We start from the raw sequence: 19,636 nt of genomic DNA, 5'->3' as shown, positions 1-19,636 counted from the left end.
TGAACACAAAAATCTATCTATCTCTGCTTCCAAAAAAATATCCACTGACGTTTGGCCTCCACAGTCCCTTCTGAACAACGGTACAGCAATAATTCCACAGATGCAAACCACCCTCTGACTAAAAAAAAAAAATCTTTACTCATCTCCTTCCAAAAAGAACGTCCTTTAACTCTGAGGCTGTGACCTCTAGTCCTTGGTCAACCAGCATCTGCAGTTCCTTCTATTCCTACACATCTCTGGAGGACAGGACGAGGCTGGGTGATCCTTGTGTTGCAGCATCCCACCACTAGAGGCGGCGCAGGACGAGGCTGGGTGATCCCTGTGTTGCAGCATCCCACCACTAGAGGCGGCGCAGGACGAGGCTGGGTGATCCTTGTGTTGCAGCATCCCACCACTAGAGGCGGCGCAGGACGAGGCTGGGTGATCCTTGTGTTGCAGCATCCCACCACTAGAGGCGGCGCAGGACGCCCTGTGGGAGCGCGCGCGGGGGGAGATTGTCCGTCGGTCCGTGGAGGCGGTTGGAGCCAAGATGGCGGCGGCAGGAGCGACGCTGTGCGTCTGGGCCGGGAGGCTGCGGTTCCTCGGGGCCGGGCCCTGGCCATGGAGCTTGACATGGACCTGGGCCGGGCGGACAGCGCGGGGCGGCGGCCGGGCTGCAGCCGGGGAGCGCCTGGAGCACACGGCGAGCGTGCGGGCGGAGCAGGAGCAGGAGCAGGAGCAGGAGCAGCGGCCGCGGCGGCGGGTGGAGCAGGAGGCGGCAGGTAGGCAGGCAGGCAGCGTGTCCGGCACCGGCACCGGCCTAGCTCACTCACTCACAACACGGTTACGTTAGTCTAATTTAGGTTAGGAACTGAAGTAGGCGTACCTTGATGAGATTTTAAAGTAGATAGTTTGTTAGCTAGTTTAATTTAGTTAGTTTTGTTCATTTAGCGTAGGTTCACAAGGTTAATTCCCAGGGATGGCGGGACTGTCATGATGGAGCGGCTGGGCTTGTATACACTGACATTTAGAAAGATGAGAGGGGATCTTCAGATTCAACTTCAAGTTCAAGTGAATTTATTATCATGTGTCCCTGTATAGGACAATGAAATTCTTGCTTTGCTTAAGCACACAGAAAATAGTAGGCATTTACTACAAAACAGATCAGTGTGTCCATATACCATGATATAAATATATACACACATGAATAAATAAACTGGTAAAGTGCAACTTTATTTGTCATTGTGCAGTGTACAATACAGAGACAACGAAATGCAGTTAGCATCTCCCTGGAAGAGCGACATAGAATATGATTTCAATAAATAAATCTATTTACATGCGTACAGACATAGTGGGAGGAGGGGGGGGGGGGTGATTGGTAGTCACCGAGGTACATTGTTGAGTAGTGTTCACTCTTCAAGTTACATTTATTGTCCCATACAAATAAAGAGAACACAATACACGATAGAATTTAACATGAACATCTCCACACAGTGAAATCAACATTTCCCACTGTGAGGGAAGGCAATAAAGTCAAGTCAAGTCAATTTTATTTCTATAGCACATTTAATAACAACTCTCGTTGACCAAAGTGCTTTGCATCAATGCAGGTACTAACGTGCAACATGCAATGGTACATAGATCTAATAATACATACATAAATACATACATACAGCGCTCCCTCAGAGGACCTCAAGAAACGCTTGTGAGTAGAAATAGGTTTTAAGTCTAGACTTGAAGGAGTCGATGGAGGGGGCAGTTCTGATGAGAAGAGGGATGCTGTTCCACAGTCTAGGTGCTGCAACCGCAAAAGCGCGGTCATCTTCCTCTTTGCCAACCCGTGGTCGGGGCCTTTGAACCCTCCGCAGTCACCGATGTACAGGCCCTCTCGCCGGCATGATCTGACTCCGACGTGGGAATGGATCGGAACGTATTGAAACATATAGGGGGGGGGGGGGTTGCACATAAGGTCATCGGGTCAAAGGGTGTGACGCACGGAGCAGCTCAATCCTTGTGGAGGACATGGCAGCCTCCGGCATACACTGTTAACACATGAAACGCATACTTTCTTACCTGTTAAAAAACGCCGAAATAATCAATTTCTGTGCTGTAAATAATTGTGGAGTATTGTATTCTTGTATTCAAATTTATTGTCATTGTCTCAATTTGAGACAACGAAATGAATTTCCCTTACAGGCAGTATCATAAAAAAAATCATTAAAAAAATTAGGGTGACTGAGCGCTCTGAACCAAATGCTCTAGTATCTTTGCTCCAAACCCAAGCACCAAGTTGTAAGCGGCTGAAGGAGCGCATCCCTCGGGACAGCCCCCACTCTCCCCCCGGGGTCAGCACTTGCCGGCCACGGCCTCCCTCCGCCCCATCTCCTCCTGTGCGGCCGCACTGTCACGGGTTGTGGGTCAGCAGCGCCCACACACGGGGCCGGGTGGAGCGGGGCCGTGGCTCCGGGCAGCGGACACAAGCGGACGAAAACCCGGCAACGTCTCCGTCAGCTGCAGCAGAGTTGGGAACAGTCTGCTCCGTCCCAGAATCACTAACTGCGCTGCACCGGCACCCCTCCCCCCCTCCCCGTGGGACAGACAGCCTGGGGTGGAACTAGTCAGCATGGAGTCCTGGTGCTGGGACAGAAGACTGTACTGGCAGCAATAGTAAGTGCATACCTGACATTCACCGCTTGCACACCAGAAGGCATTGCTTGGCAACAGGGATTGGACACGCTACAGGAAACATGTTCCCGATGTTGGGGGAGTCCAGAAGTTTACGAACGCATTTAGAACGGAGATGAGGAAATACTTTTTCACCCAGAGAATTGTGAATCTGTGGAATTCTCTGCCTCAGAAGGCACTGAAGGCCGATTCTCTGGATGCTTTTAAAAGAGTGTTAGATAGAGCTCTTAAAGATAGCGGAGTCAAGGGATATGGGGAGAAGGCAGGAATGGGGTACTGATTGTGGGTGATCAGCCATGATCACATTGAATGGCGGTGCTGGCTCGAAGGGCCGAATGGCCTACTCCCGCATCTATTGTCTAATTTAGTTTGTTTAAGTTTGCTGGTATAGTTTGTTTAATTTAGTTAGATCAATTTAGCTAGTTTAATTTAGTTTAGTGTAGATCGTTTAGATAGTTTAAATTAGCTAGTTTCTTAAGTTTCATTTGTTTAAACTAGTTTAAATTAGTTAGATTAGTATTATTAGCATTAGGTCTTTGGGGTGCAGGAGGAAACCAGAGCACCCGGAGAAAACTTACGCGGTCACAGGTAGAACATACAAACTCCGTAAAGACAGCACCCGAAGTCAGGATCGAACCCAGGCCTCTGGTGCAGCAACTCTACCGCTGCGTCACTGTGCCACCCTCAAAGGGTATGGTCACAATTTGCATAATGACCAAGAGGTTATTGATTTGAATCCCTGTAAACATTACGGGAAAAGGAAGAAAAGGATAGTTAGATTTAGCTCTTTGGGCTGAAGGAATCGATATGGAGAAAAAACGGGGTACTGATTTTAGATGGTCAGCCATGACATATTGTATGGCGGTGCTGGGTCGAAGGGCCAAATGGCCTCCTGCACCTATTTTTCTGTTTCTATGTTTCTAAGAAGTTGATCCTCCACCCATACGCCCTCCCCACGCTGCCCCCCAGTCCCAGCTTTAGGTTTGAGATCTTGCTGATGAATGCTAACATTGAGTTTGTTGTTCAGATTTACAGACTCTACTCCAAGAGTTTCCACAGCCTAAAGACCTGCTGACTCAGGTTATGCAGCGAGCTCTGAAACTTTCTGATGTGAAGGATCGCATTGTCTACAAATCGTTCCAAGGACCTACTAAAGTAAGGTTTTCTTCCATCTTTATTTCCATTGTAATCTAAATTATATTTGGTCGATCTCTGGGTAGGATCTTCGGATCCCCTTTGATTCCACACACCCAGCTCTGCATCCATTTCATTGATACCTGGGAGTCTGAGGAAGGGTCTCGACCCGAAATATCATCCATTCCTTCTTTCCAGTGATGCTGCCTGTCCCGCTGAGTTACTCCAGCATTTTGTGTCTATCTTCGGTTTAAACCAGCATCTTCAGTTCCTTCCTACATCACTGATACCTGGGTTACTGGGCATGCAATACATAGGTCTGTGTTACTCTTGCTTGGGTTTGCATTAAGCTGATGTTTGCACCTTCAGGGGTGTTGTTTAGCAGAGGCAAATTACCTTGAATACTTGTTTAGAGAAATACAGCGTGGATATAGGCTCTTCAGCCCCTCAAGTCCATGCAAACCCATTCACACTGGTTCTATGTTATCCCCCTTTTGCATCCACTCCTTACACACTAGAGGCCAGTTAATTTACAAATCCGCCGTTTTTAGGATGTGGGGGGAACCTGGAGCGCCCAGAGTAAACCCACGAGGTCACAGGCAGAACGTGCAAACTCCACACAGCCACATCACCCAAGGTCAGGATCGATCGTGGGTCTCTGGCACTGTATGGTCTATCAGCAGTATTTCTTATTTTTAAATATTTCAGTACGACATATAAGGCAGCCATTCAGCCCGTTGAATATATGCTTTCCCCCTTCTAACTTTACCTGTAACCTATTTTGTTTCTGCCCGTCTACTCCACCCTCTACACCAGTGGTTCCCAACCTTTTTTTGGCAATGCCCCACCTAATCACCTCTAAAATCCTGATGCCCCCCCCCCATGTGGTGATATATGATTCTTATCATTTAAAAAGTGAACTCCGTTTCAGCTGAAGAAGCTTAAAACACCAATACCTTGGATTATGTAATAACTACACAATAAAGACCCTTTTTACCCTCAAAAAATTATTTACTCAAAATATCATCTGAAACATAAACTACATATGTTTACCTGATGGAAAATCCAAAAAAATAAAAATCGAAAATTTGGACCCAGACCTCCTCAGTCGCGCTCAATTGCCCCCCTTAAAAATCAAATTGCCCCCCTGTGGGGCGTACGCCCCACGTTGGGAACCACTGCTCTACACCCACCATATCAGGTGTAATTTACAGTAAACACAAGGAACTGCAGAAGCTGGAATCGTGCATTGAACATAAAGTGCTGGAATAACTTGGCAGGTCAGGCAGCATCTCTGGAGAATTTAAATAGGTGATGTGGTCTGAACCCTTCTTCAGACTGATTTAATGGGGAGAAAGCTGGAAAGGGAGGGGGTGGTGCTGGCTCGAAGGGCCAAATGGCCTACTCCTGCACCTATTGTCTATTGATGGGTGGATACAGGCGAGGGGAGGTTTGATTGGCAGATGGGTGGACAATGGCTAGAGATGAAAAGGAGACAAAAAAGTAAAATAAGGAGAGAAGTGCTAAGGCTTGAAATGTGCAACTGGAGGAAGGTATATAGGTGGAAGGGGGGAAGGGGGGGGGGGATGGGTGTGCATCATGGTGGGGCGAAGGGAAGAATAGTTAAGCTGCCAGCATGTCTTAGACAATACACCAGAGGTGCAGGAGTAGGCCATTCTTGGATGTGTGAATGAGTGTGGAGAAAGCCATGTGGTCACAGGGAGAATGTGGGGGATCTGGATGGAGTTGTGAAGCACAAGTATGAGCTATTGAACCGTTGTACGACCTCATTCAATTATGTATCTCCATTGAGAGCCTGAGGTCCTTCTGGTCACTATTCCACAGATGCTGACATGAGGCTTTCCCCAAATTACTGTTCTTTGTAACAGGATGTTTCGGGTCTCGACCTGAATTGTCACCTGCAACATGTTCTCCAGAGACGGTACCTGACCCACTGAGTTACTCCAGCACCTTCTGTCCTTTTGTCTATCAACCAGCAACTGGAGTTCCTTGGCTCTCCATTTTTACGGTTCTTCATATGCGAGCCAAAAGAGCAGTTATTAGCATTCAGCTATGTCCACATCCCTTAAGTATATAAATGAACAAAAAGAATAATCAGCATGGATTTCAAAATCTTGTCTGAACTTTTCTGAATTTTTTTAAAACAGGCAACAGTGAAAGTTGACATTGTCAATGCAGTGGATGTGACTTGCCTTGGATTTCAGGCGACTTCTGATAAGATACACCATAGCAGACAATTACAAGTGTTATATTCTGTCTAGTCAGGAAATAAGTGGCAGAGTGGATTGCTAGCTGCCTTCAAGGCAGAAAGCAGAGCAAGAGTAAGGGTAACTATTCACTATGGAAGAAATTGGGAGGTGTTCCACAAAGATCAGTTATGGAACACTGCTGTTATCTGCTGTCCTTGCTGTCCGTCTGCAGTTGTACAGAGCCCTAGTGAGACCACACCTGGAGTATTGTGTGCAGTTTTGGTTCCCTAATTTGAGGAAGGACATTCTTGCTATTGAGGTAGTGCAGCGTAGGTTTACACGGTTAATTCTCGGGATGGCGGGACTGTCATATGCTGAGAGAATGGAGCAGCTGGGCTTGTATACTCTGGAGTTTAGAAGAATGAGAAGGGATCTCATTGAAACATACAAGATTGTTAAGGGCTTGGACACATTAGAGGCAGGAAACATGTTCCAGATGTTGGGGGAGTCCAGAACCAGAGGCCACGGTTTGAGAATAAGGAGTAAGCCATTTAGAACGGAGACGAGGAAACACTTTTTCTCACAAAGTGGTGAGTCTGTGGAATTTTCTGCGTCAGAGGGCGATGGAGGCAGGTTCTCTGGATACTTTCAAGAGAGAGCTAGATAGGGCTCTTAAAGATATGGAGAGAAGGGGATATGGAGGGATATGGAGAGAAGGCAGGAACGGGGTACTGATTGGGGATGATCAGCCATGATCACATTGAATGGCGATGCTGGCTCGAAGGGCCAAATGGCCTACTGCACCTATTGTCTATTGTTATCAATATTTAGTCATGAATTAGACCCTGGAATTAAAATTGGGATTTCCAATTTTGCGCATTTTATTAAATTGGGGTTTGAGATAGTCAGACGTAAAAAGACCAGTAATAAACGCAGTTAGAGCAAATAGTTGCCAAATGATGCCCAATATATCTATGTGCGAGATTTCTCCATTCCGATCCCTGTGTACAATCCTGCTCACCAGCAGGACACACCCCAGAGTTGCTGGCAGGAGGAAATAGTCCTTGAAATTCTCTATGTAGGAAAGAACTGCAGATGCTGGTTTAAATCGAAGGTAGGTAAAATGCTGGAGTAACTCAGCGGGAGAGGTGGGTTGAGACCCTTCAGTCTGAAGAAGGGTCTCGACCCGAAACGTCACTCATTCTTTCTCTCCAGAGATGCTGCCTGTCTCGCTGAGTTACTCCAGTATTTTGTGTCTACCTCAAAGTTCTCTAATTGAATCCATGAAGTCTCATAGCATTTGGTCAAACATGGGCAAAGATTCCTCTTGCTGATTATCAAATATTGTCCATTCCTAGCTGGGTATCTTCAGTATACTTGTATATTAGGGACCCGAAACTTCACCCATTCTTTCTCTCCAGAGATGTTGCCTGTCCCGCTGAGCTAATCCAGCATTTTGTGTCTATCTTCGGTTTAAGCCAGCATATACAGTTCATTCCTACACATATTGATATCCTCTGGTCAATCTGCATTTCCACCCATTCAAACTCTTACTTTCTAAGAAATAAGGCGGGATCGTGGCGCAGATGTAGAGTTGCTGCCTTACAGTGCGAGCGACCTGGGCTCGATCCAGACTGCGGGTGCTGTCTGTATGGAATTTTTACGGTCTCCCATTGACTGTTTCCTCCCACACTCCAAAGACGTACATGTTTGTAGGTTAATTGGCTTCAGTAAATTGTAAACTGTCCCTAGTATGTAGAAAGTGCAAAAGTACAGTGCAATTGTCATACACTTGGTGCGCTGAAGGTCCTGTTTCCACATTGTATCTCTCATGTCTAAATATGTTGACTCCTTAATCCTCATATCAAAATATATCAATTAACTACATTGAAAAACATAATTTGTCAATATCTTGTTCATTAAACAAATTTATCATTGTCATTCAGTATTTTCTTACTGCACTTAATATTAACCACACTCCTAAATTTGATGTAAAATTGGAAATCATACTTAAGGTTACCAAAGTCAATGTGTTCATATCAAGAAATATAAATAGTAATCCCAGATTGCATCAAAGTAGTGCATTGTGAAGCCAATGTTTATCAACTTCCCACTCACAGCAATCCGAGTCTCCTCAGAGCTAGTTAAGTTTAGAGATACAGCGCGGAAACAGGCCCTTCGGCCCACCAAGTCCGCACCGACTGACGATCCTCGTACACTAACACTACCCTACACACACTGGGAATAATTTTACATTTACACAAAGCCAGTTTACCTACATACCTGTACGTCTTTGGAGTGTGGGAGGAAACTGAAGATCTCGGAGAAAACCCACACAGGGCACAGAGAGAACGTACAAACACCGTACAGACAAGCGCCTGTAATCGGGATCGAATCCGGGTCTCCAGCGCTGTAAGGCGGTAGCTCTACCGCTGTTAGGACAGGGACTGTGTTTGTTCTCAGCAATATTGACTGTATAATATTTTATAACATTGCCAGGCAGTCCACTGGAATCTTTTGCAAGCTATTTGTGACTCGATCCTATGATTTACTTTGGAACTTTACAGCTTTCTCTTTCTTTGCAAAGAAAACTCTCCTATACCTATCTTGGCCAAGAAAACTGGTGATAAAGGGATACGGTGCGAAGAAGGTTGAAGCAGAGAGGCATGCTGCAGCTGTTGCCTGTGGAATATTCAAGGTATGATTGTATTGCTTATTGAATCCAATGAATTCTTACAGTTTGGGCAGAGAGATGCAATACTTCAGTTTGCCTTCCTTGGATCTGTAGGTATCTCAGATGAGGAGCTGCAGCAAGCTTCCTGATGAGTTAAAGTGAGATGTTTTGCTGCAATTTCTAAACAAGTTTCTTGTTGCTTTCTTATCCCTGTGAAAGGATGATGTTTGTGATTGTACGTATACTGAGGTACAGTGAAATGCTTTATTTTGCATACTGTCCAAACAGATTAGATAATAATCACATTGAATGGCAGATCACATTGATCACATTGAATGGCGGTGCTGGCTCGAAGGGCCGAATGGCCTACCCCTGCATCTTTTGTCTATAATATAATTAAAGGTAGATAAAAATGCTGGAGAAACCCAGCGGGTGAGGCAGCATCTATGGAGCGAAGGAAAAGGTGACGTTTTGGGTCGAGACCCGAAACGCCACCTTTTCCTTTGCTCCATAGATGCTGCCTCACCCTCTGAGTTTCTCCAGCATTTTTATCTACCTTCGATTTTTCCAGCGTCTGCAGTTCCTTCATAAACATAGATAATATAATTAAGTCAGACTCGCGTACCAATAGGTAGGTAGAGCAAAGGGGAAGATACAGAGTGCAGAGTATAGTTCTCAGCATTGTAGCGCATCAGTTCCAGAGACAAAGTCCAATGGGCTAGAGGTGAATAGGTGAATTTGGCTCCTTATCACAGGATAAGAGGGCTGCGATAAAGTCAAAAATCAATGCCCAAGCATTCATTCATGGGGACAGACACAAAAGGCTGAGGTAACTCAGCAGATCAGGCAGCATCTCTGGAGAAAATAAATGGGTGACATTTTGGGTCAGGTACAGGACAAGAATAGGCCCTTTGGACCACAATGTCTGGAGAACATGATGCCAAGAACATCACTTATCTACCTGCACTTCACCCATATCGCTCCATTCCCTGCATATCCATGTATCTATTCAAAAGTCTTTTACATGCCACTATTGTATCTGCTTCAACCACCGCACCAGGCAGCGTGTTCAAAGCACTCACCACCCACTGTAAAACAAAATTACCCCACACATCTCCTTTAAATATTGCCCCTTAAAGTTATGCCCTCCAGTGATTTTTCCATACCGGCATACTTGCCCCCCAAAACAAGCATAAGCTAAAGGTGGCTGCAATACAGGCCTGGCAGAGCATCACCAGAGAAGACACCCAGCAACTGGTGATGTCCATGAATCGCAGACTTCAAGCAGTCATTGCATGGAAAGGATATGCAACAAAATACAAAACATGACTGCTTTCATTTTCATTACATTGCTGTGTCCCAAACATTATGGTGCCCTGAAATGGGGGACTATGTATAAACACTGCTGTCATTTCTACATGGTGAAACCAAAATGTATAAAAATACCCTTATTAAAATCTGACAATGTGCACTTTAACCACATGTGATTTTTTCTATTACAAATGTCATATTGTGGAGTACAGAGGCAAATAAATAAATGATGGGTCTTTGTCCCAAATATTAAGGAGGGCACTGTACTTGTAATAGGTAATAGGATGAGCAGAGTCTGTTGCCAGGACTAGATGGTTTGAGCTGCAGGGAGAGGTTGAGCAGGCTGGAACTCTTCCTTGGAGCACAGGAGGCTGAGGGGTGACCTTATAGAGGTGTATAAAATCATGAGAGGGGTAGACTGGGTAGGGACAGTATCTTGCCCAGAGTAGGTGCATCAAGGACCAGTGGACAAAGGTTTAAAGTAATGGGGAAAATATTCAATGGGATTCTGAGGGGTAACCTTTTCACATAACGGTGGGGGGGGGGGGGGGGGGGGGGGGGTTTATGGAACAAGCTGCCAGAGGAGGCAGTGGAGGCAGGAACTATACCAACGTTTAAGAAACAGTTAGATAGGTACATGGATAGGAATGGTTTGGAGGGATAGGGACCAAACACAGGCAGTTGGGACTAGTGTAGCTGGGACATGTTGGCCGGTGTTGCCAAGTTGGGCCGAAGGGCCTGTTTCCACACTACGACTGCGAGAATTGCACACGATAAATGTTTTTAATTGCACACAATTGTTTTTAAGACTGTGCACTTTCTGGTTGTGTTTTGACAGCAATGGGGCCTTCTTGGACCAAAGAACCAGCTCTTCCGAGCTCAAGAATACGAGCAACTTGCGGCAAAGTTTGCTGACGGACGACCACACGTGGGTCTGATGGAGGAAAGTGAAGAGGTGGATGAGATGGTGGAAGAAGGAATATTGGACTGTACAGACTTCCTCTCACTCGCAGACAAAGCTCCCCATGACAAGCCTTTATCAAGGTCATAATGATGGTTGTTTTAACCTGTTTTTGCATTTGAGTGTTATCTGCCTGAAGAGCCACATTGTGATTATGTTTCAAGAATGATGTGGATGATTGTTTTGCAGTCGCTTTTTGATTCCATGCCTTTCACCACATTTAATTGCCATATTTCACGATTTGACCGTAAGTAGTTGGACCAGGCACAGAGCACAGAAACAGGCCCATCGGGCAACCTGTCCATGACGACCCAGATGGCCCATCTAAGTCAATCCTACTTGCCCATATTTAGCCCATATCCCACGAAACCTTTCCTATCCGTGTACCTGTCCAAATGTCTTGTAATTATTACTGTACCTGCCTCAACTACTTCCTCAGGTGGTTCATTCCATACTCCCTTTGTGTGAAAACGTTGCTCGTCAGGATGCTATTAAATCTAGCCCCTCCAACCGTAACCTACATCCAATGGCTCTTGATTCCCCTACCCTGGGTTCAAAATTCCATCTATCTATTCCAAAGGGAGAGTAAGGGCTGTGAGGAAGAGTCCATAAAGGTGACAACTTGTATTAGCTGCAGTTACTCAGAGGAAGGTGAGATATCACTAAGAGATGAAAATCATATTTTCAGTGGGAGCACTATTTTCCCTGAGGTGGAATGTCCTGAATTCAGCTTCTGTTGTGGAGACTTGAGGATATAATCCAAACTGAAAGAGAAAAAAAAGTGTAAATAACTTAATATGTTAGCAGAGAACTAGTTAAAAGCACCAGGGGATTGGTGGGCAATGGCCTCTGAGAGGAAGCTCATCACATACCTTTTATATCCAATGCATTTGCAATGCTGAGTGCCTGACCATCAGCATTCTAGGAGTCATTATTGACCAAAATCACAACTGGACCGTAAATAGTTTGGTTACAAGAGTGGGTAAGAGACTGGATTTTCTGCAGTGAGTTATAGTGATACAGTGTGGAAAGGCACTTCGGCCCAACTTGGCCCACACCGGCCAACATGACCCAGCTACACTAGTCCTACCTGTGATTGTCCCTCCAAAACTGTCATATCCATATACCTGTCGCACTGTTTCTTAAATGTTGGGATAGTCCCGGCTTCAACTACCTCCTCTGACAGCTCGTTCCATACACCCACCACCCTTTGTGTGAAGATGTTACCCCTCAAATTCCTATTAAATCTTTTCCCCTTCACCTTAATACTATATCCTCTGATTCTCGATTCCCCTACTCTGGGGCAAGAGACTCTGTGTGTCTACTCGATCTTACTCCATTCCTTGTGTCCCGAAGGTTGCCACACTCGCACTGTGGAATTCATTGCCACAGATGGCTGTGGAGGCCAAGTCAGTGGATATTTTTATGGTGGAGATTGACAGATTCCTGATTAGTAAGCATGTCAGGGGACATGGGCAAAGGGAGGAGAATTGGGGTTGATAGGGAATGATAGATCAACCATGATTGAATGGCGGAGTAGACTTGAAGGGCTGAATGTTCTAATTCTGTTCCTCGAACATTTGAAGGCACAAATCAAGAGCATTATGGAGAGCCATCCATTTGCCTGGAGGATTGTATATCCCACAACTAGGACAAACCAGGTCTCTTGATTAGCACCCCATCATCCAGCTGAAACATTTAAACCACTGACATACAATGGCTGCTATAAGATTGCTATCTACCAAATTTACTGAGGTGGGCTTTTGTGACAGTACCTCCCCAACCTGTGTCCTCTAACACCAAGAAGATCAGGGGTCACACAAATAATAGCCTGGTCACCAGGAAAAAGACCTCGCTCCCACACTGACCGTCCTGTCCTGGGCCTCCTTCATTGTCAGAGTGAGGCCCAGCGCAAATTGGAGGAACAACACCTCATATTTTTATTGGGTAGCTTACAATATTGATTTCTCAAACTTCAAGTAACCCCTGCATTCCCTCCCTCTCTATCTCTCCCCCACCCAAGGCGTACCAGCTTCAAAGTCGTCTTGTTGAGTCTCATTGTACTCGTTCTCACCTAACACACAGCTAACAATGGCCTGTTTCCTTTATCATTGTTACTTTTTTTGCATATCTTTCATTCACTTGTTCTATTTGTCTCTAAATCACTGTCTATATCTCTCGCTTACCTTTTCCCTGACTCTCAGTCTGAAGAAGGGTCTCGACCCGAAATGTCACATATTCCTTTTCTCCGGAGATGCTTTTTGTGTCTTATCTTCAGTTTAAACCAGCGTCTGCAGATCCTTCCTATGTAAAACAGCTTTGTTTCATTTGGAATAAATGTAATTCTCCTTCAACACTAATGAAATGACAGCTCGAAAAGCGTGTGTGCTTTGAGTGAATCCACAATGTCTGATGAATTGATGAAAAATCAAAGAGAAAATAACATAGGTCATTGCTAACCTATGGACCTCCTGCCTATGTATTCCTGCATCCAAAGTATGAAGAAGAGTATCTGACCTGATGTCACCTATCCGTGTTCTCCAGAGATGCTGCCTGACCCGCTGACTTTGTGGCCTATTGTGCAAATCAGCATCTGCAGTTTCTTGTTCTATTGCAATTTTATTTTGTTTACATTTAGAAACATAGAAAGTAGGTGCAGGAGTAGGCCATTCGGCCCTTTGAGCCAACGGGTCTGCACTTGGTCTAGTATAGAATAAAAACATAGAACATAGGTGCAGGAGTCGACCATTCGGCCCTTCAAGCCAGCACCGCCATTCAACATGATCATGGCTCATCATCCAGAATCAGTACCCGGTTTCTGCTTTTTCCCCATATCTCTTGATTCCATTAGCCCTATGAGCAATATCTAACTCTCTTGAATACATCCAGTGAATTGGCCTTCACTGCCTTCTGTGGCAGAGAATTCCACAGAGTCACAACTCTCTGGGTGAAAATGTTTTTCCTCTTCTCAGTCCTGAACCTCTTATTCTTAAACTCTGACCTCTGGTCCCCCAACATCGGGAACATTTTTCCTGCATCTGGCCTGTCCAATCCCTTAAGAATTTATATATATAAGATATCCTCTCATCCTTCTAAATTCCAGTGAATGTAAGCCCAGTCGATCCATTCTTTCAACATATGTCAGTCCCGCTATCCCGGGAATTAACCTGGTGAACCTACGCTGCACTCCTTCAATAGCAAGAATGTCCTTCCTCAAATTAGGAGACCAAAACTGCACACAATTCTCCAGGTGTGGTTTCACCAGGACCTTGTACAACGGCAGTAGGACCTCCTTGCTCCTAAACTCAAATCCTCTCGCTATGAAGGCCAACATACCATTAGCTTTCTTTCATGCTTACCTGCATGCTTACTTTTAGTGACTGATGTACAAGGATACCCAGGTCTCGTTGCACCTCTGCTTTTCCTAACCTGACACCATTCAGATAATAATCTGCCTTTTTCTTGCCACCAAAGTGGATCTCACATATATCCACATTATACTGCATCTGTCATGCTTCTGCCCACTCACCCAACCTGTCCAAGTCACCCTGCAGCCTCATAGCATTCCCCTCGCAGCCCACACTGCCACCCAGCTTTGTGACATCCGCATCTTATTTTTTGTTGGCCTACTTACGTTTGAAAGTAATTGGATGACTACTTCACAGGAATGTACAGATTTGTCAGTGTCAAAGATTTCTATTGTGAGGATATGAGTCCCACGTGAGCATTGCGGCTCCGTGGTTTATGAAGACACGGTGCACAGCTCTCCTCCCTGGCAGTAACTGGTCTAATACCCCTACCAACTGTTAGAATTATAAAGTCATACAGCCGGCTCAACTTGCCCATGCCGACCAGCATGACCCATCTACACTGGTCCCACCTGCTTGTGTTTGGCTCGTGTCCCTCTAAACCTGTCTTATCCATGTACCTGCCTAAATGTATTTTAAATGTGGTTATAGTTCCTGCCTCAGCTACCTCCTCTGGCAGCTTACGTCACCCTCTGGCAGGGCTGGTGCAGGTGAACAACTGTGCACTTCAGAGTGGAATCTCATGTAGATAGGGTGGTAAAGAAAGCTTTTGGTGTGCTGGCCTTTATAAATCAGACATTGAGTATTTGGGATGTAAGCATGGACGTGGAAGTACAATTTTGGTCGCCTAAGTATAGGGAGGATGTCAACAAAATAGAGAGAGTACAGAGGAGATTTACTAGAATGTTGCCTGGGTTTCAGCAACTAAGTTACAGAGAAAGGTTGAACAAGTTAGTGCTTTATTCTTTGGAGTGCAGAAGGTTAAGGGGGGACTTGATAGATGTCTTTAAAATGATGTTTGATGACACTGGGCCTGATTACTCGCTGGAGTTTGCGACAGAAGTTTAGGGGTAACATGGGGGGGACCTCTTTTGAAACTGTGTGGATGAGCTTCCGAATGGTGAAAGGCATTTAAAAATAAAATGGGTTATATGGACGGGAAAAGGATGGTTTCTGGTCTGGATGATGTCATGGGACTAGGATGGTCGGCACGGACTAGAAGGGCCGAATCTGTGGAATTCTTTGCCACAGAAGTAGTTGGGGTGGAGTCTGCAGGTTTGTCAATGGAGTAGATACATGGTGACAACTACTTCAGAGACCATTATAGTTGGAGACAATATTTTTTAAAGCAGAGAGAGTGGATACAAAATTCTTGAATAGTAACTTATGGGTTTATCAGGAGTTTATGAGGGGGGGGGAATAGAAGGGCTTGGATAGAGTGTGGGCGTGGAGAATGAGGGTGTCAGAGGATGGGTGGAAGATAGAAGACCGTCAGCCATGGTGAGATAGATATGGCGGAGTGGACTTGATGGGCCGAATGGGCTGTTTCTGCTCCATATTACCTATGACCATATGACCTTATAAATTTCCCTAGTGTGTATTGCTAGTGCACGAGGTGATCGCTGGTCTTGTAGACTTGGTGGGCCGAAGGGCCTGTTTCTGCGCTATATCTCTAAAGACTGTGCAGGGTGCTTGGGACGGACCTTGGACCCCACCCCTTGATATTAGTTCCCTCTGTGACAGCATAATCGTTACATCAGAACCGCTGCCATGACTTCACAAAGTCTCATTTTGCCATCACCCTGTAGGATTGTTCTAGAACATGATTTGTGTTTGTATGCGGTGTTTACAATATTCACGGCTCTGTAGAACCAGAGTCTGGTCGCGTGCTTCTCTCCCTTTACCTGCTGCTCGTGTGGGTCAGTGCTGACGTTGATTTTACACTATACATTTCAGCAGAAGAGGGCAAGGGACCATGCCTGATGACTCCATTGCAATGACTGCTCTCACCCAGTTCCCCGAGCCCAAGAACCTTTTGTCGAAGGTCATACAGATAGCAACAACCTCCTCCACTACCACAGTGAGTAAAATGGAATAATTTCCACTAGTTCAGAGATACAGCATGGAATAAAATGGAGGGGCATCTTTTTCACACAGGGTGGTGGGTCTATGGCACAATCTGGCAGTGGAGGCAGATACAATTGCAATGTTTAAAGGACTTTTGGACAGGCTCATGAATAGTCAAGTCAAGTCACATTTATTTATATAGCACATTTAAAAAACAACTCTCATTGGCCAAAGTGCTTTACATTTGTTATAAGATTAGTATAAACAAACAAACTACATACATATATACATATAGCCCTCACACAGTGTATTTCAGGAAAGGCTTGGGAGTATAGATAAGATTTTAGTCTTGACTTAAAGGAGTCGATGGAGGGGGCAGTTCTGATGGGAAGGGGGATGCTGTTCCACAGTCTAGGAGCTGCAACCGCAAAGGCGCGGTCGCCCCTGAGCTTATGCCTAGACCGTGGGATATTCAGCAGACCCAAGTCGGCCGATCTGAGGCTCCTGGAGGTGGAAAGGTGGATGAGAAGACTTTTAATGTAGGAGGGGGCAAACCCATTGAGGGCTTTGTAGACATAGAGGAGGGTCTTGAAATGTATACGGAACCGCACAGGGAGCCAGTGGAGAGAGGCCAGGATCGGGGTGATGTGGTTCCTTTTTCGGGTGCCCGTCAGGAAGTCTCGCTGCGGCGTTTTGGACCAGTTGCAGGCGGGATAGGGAAGATACGGAATAGAAAATGCTTAGAAGGAAATGGGCCAAACATAGGCAAAAGGGCCATCTTGAGTTGGTCCAAAGGCCTGTGATATATGACACTATGACTCTAGTGCGATCTACACCTCCCATTCTTTCTTGTACCTTAATCGTCTTTTCCCCAGCCGCATTCTGGTACCCGAGCTCTGCCAGTTTAGTTTCATGGAGCAATATAGCGCAAGAACAGGCCCTTTGGGCCATAATGTCCGTGCCAAGTAAAAACGCTCGCCGGCCACACAACACCTTCCCATGTCATTGCATGCATGAACCCACAAGAGGATAAGGTCATAAGTGACAGGAGCAGAATTAGGCGACTCAGCCCATCAAGTCTACTCCGCCATTTAATCATGGCTGATCCATCTCTCCCTCTCAACCCCATTCTGCCTTTTCCCCATAACCCCCGACACCCGTACTAATCAAGAATCCATCTATCACTGTCTTAAAAATATCCATTGTCTTGGTGACCACAGCCTCCTGTGGCAAATAATTCCACAGATTCACCGCCCTCTGACTAAAGAAATTCCTCCTCATCTTCCTAAAGAAACGTTGCGTTAATTCTGAGGCTGTGCCCTCTGGTCCTAGACGCTCCCACTGGTGGAAACATCCTCTCCACATGCACTGCAAGAAGGTGTATTTGTGTTCTCCTGGCGTTTCCAGCAGTCTTGTTTCTGCGTTTACAATATGATTTGCGATCTGCTCTGATAAATGGAGATCTAATGTAAATGTGTTCCCTCAGGATTATCTGAAATATTCCACGGATGGTAATTCGGTGAAGGTCTGTCGGCTCGAGGTGCAGTGGCCAACCCCGATGACCTTTATCGCAAGTGGTCGTCGGAAAACTGAGGCAGAGCGGAGAGCAGCGGCTCTAGCCTGTAAGAAGCTGAAGGTGATTGCAACTTGCTGTGTTGAGTCTTGTGTCTGTTGATATCAGAAGTATCTTCTACCAGCTGAGTAGCCACACGGTGTGTAGTCAGCTCTCAAAACTCTTATTACTCTACAGCTTGCAGCTGATCCATAGTCGTAGTCACAAGGAACTGCAGGTACCGATTCACTAAAAAAAGTACTGGAGTAACTCAGTAAGTCAGGTAACATCTCTGGAGAACATGGATAGGCGACAATAGACAATAGGTGCAGGAGTAGGCCATTTGGCCCTTTGAGCCAGCACCGTCATTCAATGTGATCATGGCTGATCATCCCCAATCAGTACCCTGTTCCTGCCTTCTCCCCATATCCCCTGACTCCGCTATTTTTAAGAGCCCTATCTAGCTCTCTTGAAAGCATCCAGAGAACCTGCCTCCACTGCTTCTGAGGCAGAGAATTCCACCGACTCACCACACCACTCTCTGTGAGAAAAACTGTTTCCTTGTCTCCGTTCTTACGGCTTAAATGGCTTACTCCTTATTCTTAAACTGTGGCCCCCTGGTTCTGGACTCCCCCAACATCGAGAACATGTTTCCTGCCTCCAGGCGTAGGTCCGGGTTGAGAGCCCTTAACAATCTTATATGCTTTTCTGAGTTACTCCAGATCTGTCTATTACTGTACCTATCTCTCACCTCCTCTCTAGAGAAAACAATCTAACCAACCCCTTTTTGCTAATGCCTGTTCCAGGCAATACCCCTTATTGAAACTACATGTAGTCTTTTGATGAAAATTTCTAGGTCAGAATATTGTAAGCCCAAAACACCCTGCACATGTCTATCGTTTGCAAACTAGTTTGTTACCCCACTTTCTCACTCCCGACCACAATGTATAAGCCCCCCACGGGGTCACCCAAATTCCACCCAGCCCCCCCAGGATCTACCCGGGTTTCAGCTCTCTGTGAGGTAGCAGCTCTACCAGGTTCTGACCCAAGTTAAACTGGAGAATCATTGCCCCACACATGTGAGGCCTCCTTTCTCCAGATTTTCTGTTTTTGCTGGGCCTGACCTGCTGAATTACTCCAGCACATTGTCATATCAAGGAGTTTAAGGGATGGCCATGCTATTAAACATGTTCTGAGAAAGAATTTGGCCTTTTTCTAATAACAATGGGATTTATCCCTCTTCGGATCTATGTATAATTTATCTTTGGGTATAAATCAGCATCTGCGGTTCTTGGCTTCTACATTAACGTTTTCTAGTTTAGTTCAGTTCATGTTAGTTTATTGTCACGTGTACCGAGGTACAGTGAAAAGCTTTTTGTTTCGTGCTATCGTAGCTTTGTGGAATGTCTGAAGAAGGGTCTCGACCCGAAATGTCACCCATTCCTTCTATCTAAAGATGCTGCCTGTCCCGATGAGTTACTCCAGCATTTTGTGTTTACCTTCATACATGATTACCATCAAGCCATCCACAGTGTGTAGAGATGCAGGATAAAAGGAATAATGTATTGTGCAAGACAAAGTCCAGTATAGTTGGATAAAAGATAATCCGAGGTCCTAAAATGACGTAGATGGTAGGTCAGGAGCGCTTTCTAGCTCTGATAGGATGGGTCAGTGCACTGATCCATCAAACATTGGTAGTGAAGATGCTTGATAGATTGGATATTGTGTAAACTCCCAGTGTTGGTCCAGCATGGG

General features: G+C 45.5%; 1 protein-coding gene across 3 annotated transcripts in view; it reads left to right on the top strand.

Annotated features, from left to right (window-relative positions):
* The first annotated feature begins 510 nt into the window (after nt 1-510).
* The window catches only part of dhx30 (DEAH (Asp-Glu-Ala-His) box helicase 30), a 61,257-nt gene continuing 42,131 nt past the window's right edge, over nt 511-19,636 (top strand). The window contains exons 1-6 of one of the 3 annotated variants that reach the window (XM_055664739.1): nt 511-761; nt 3,692-3,819; nt 8,596-8,706; nt 10,832-11,037; nt 16,222-16,342; nt 17,816-17,965. In XM_055664739.1, the coding sequence (XP_055520714.1) occupies nt 530-761; nt 3,692-3,819; nt 8,596-8,706; nt 10,832-11,037; nt 16,222-16,342; nt 17,816-17,965 (948 nt within the window). In that variant the 5' untranslated portion in view covers nt 511-529. Of the gene's footprint in view, nt 762-3,691; nt 3,820-8,575; nt 8,707-10,831; nt 11,038-16,218; nt 16,343-17,815; nt 17,966-19,636 lie in introns of those variants that run through there. The other 2 variants (XM_055664738.1, XM_055664741.1) reach the window with 2 other exon arrangements.

This window comes from Leucoraja erinacea, chromosome 43 (assembly GCF_028641065.1).
Source record: "Leucoraja erinacea ecotype New England chromosome 43, Leri_hhj_1, whole genome shotgun sequence".
NCBI lineage: Eukaryota > Metazoa > Chordata > Chondrichthyes > Rajiformes > Rajidae > Leucoraja > Leucoraja erinaceus.
This window is presented reverse-complemented; position numbering and strand designations above follow the sequence as displayed.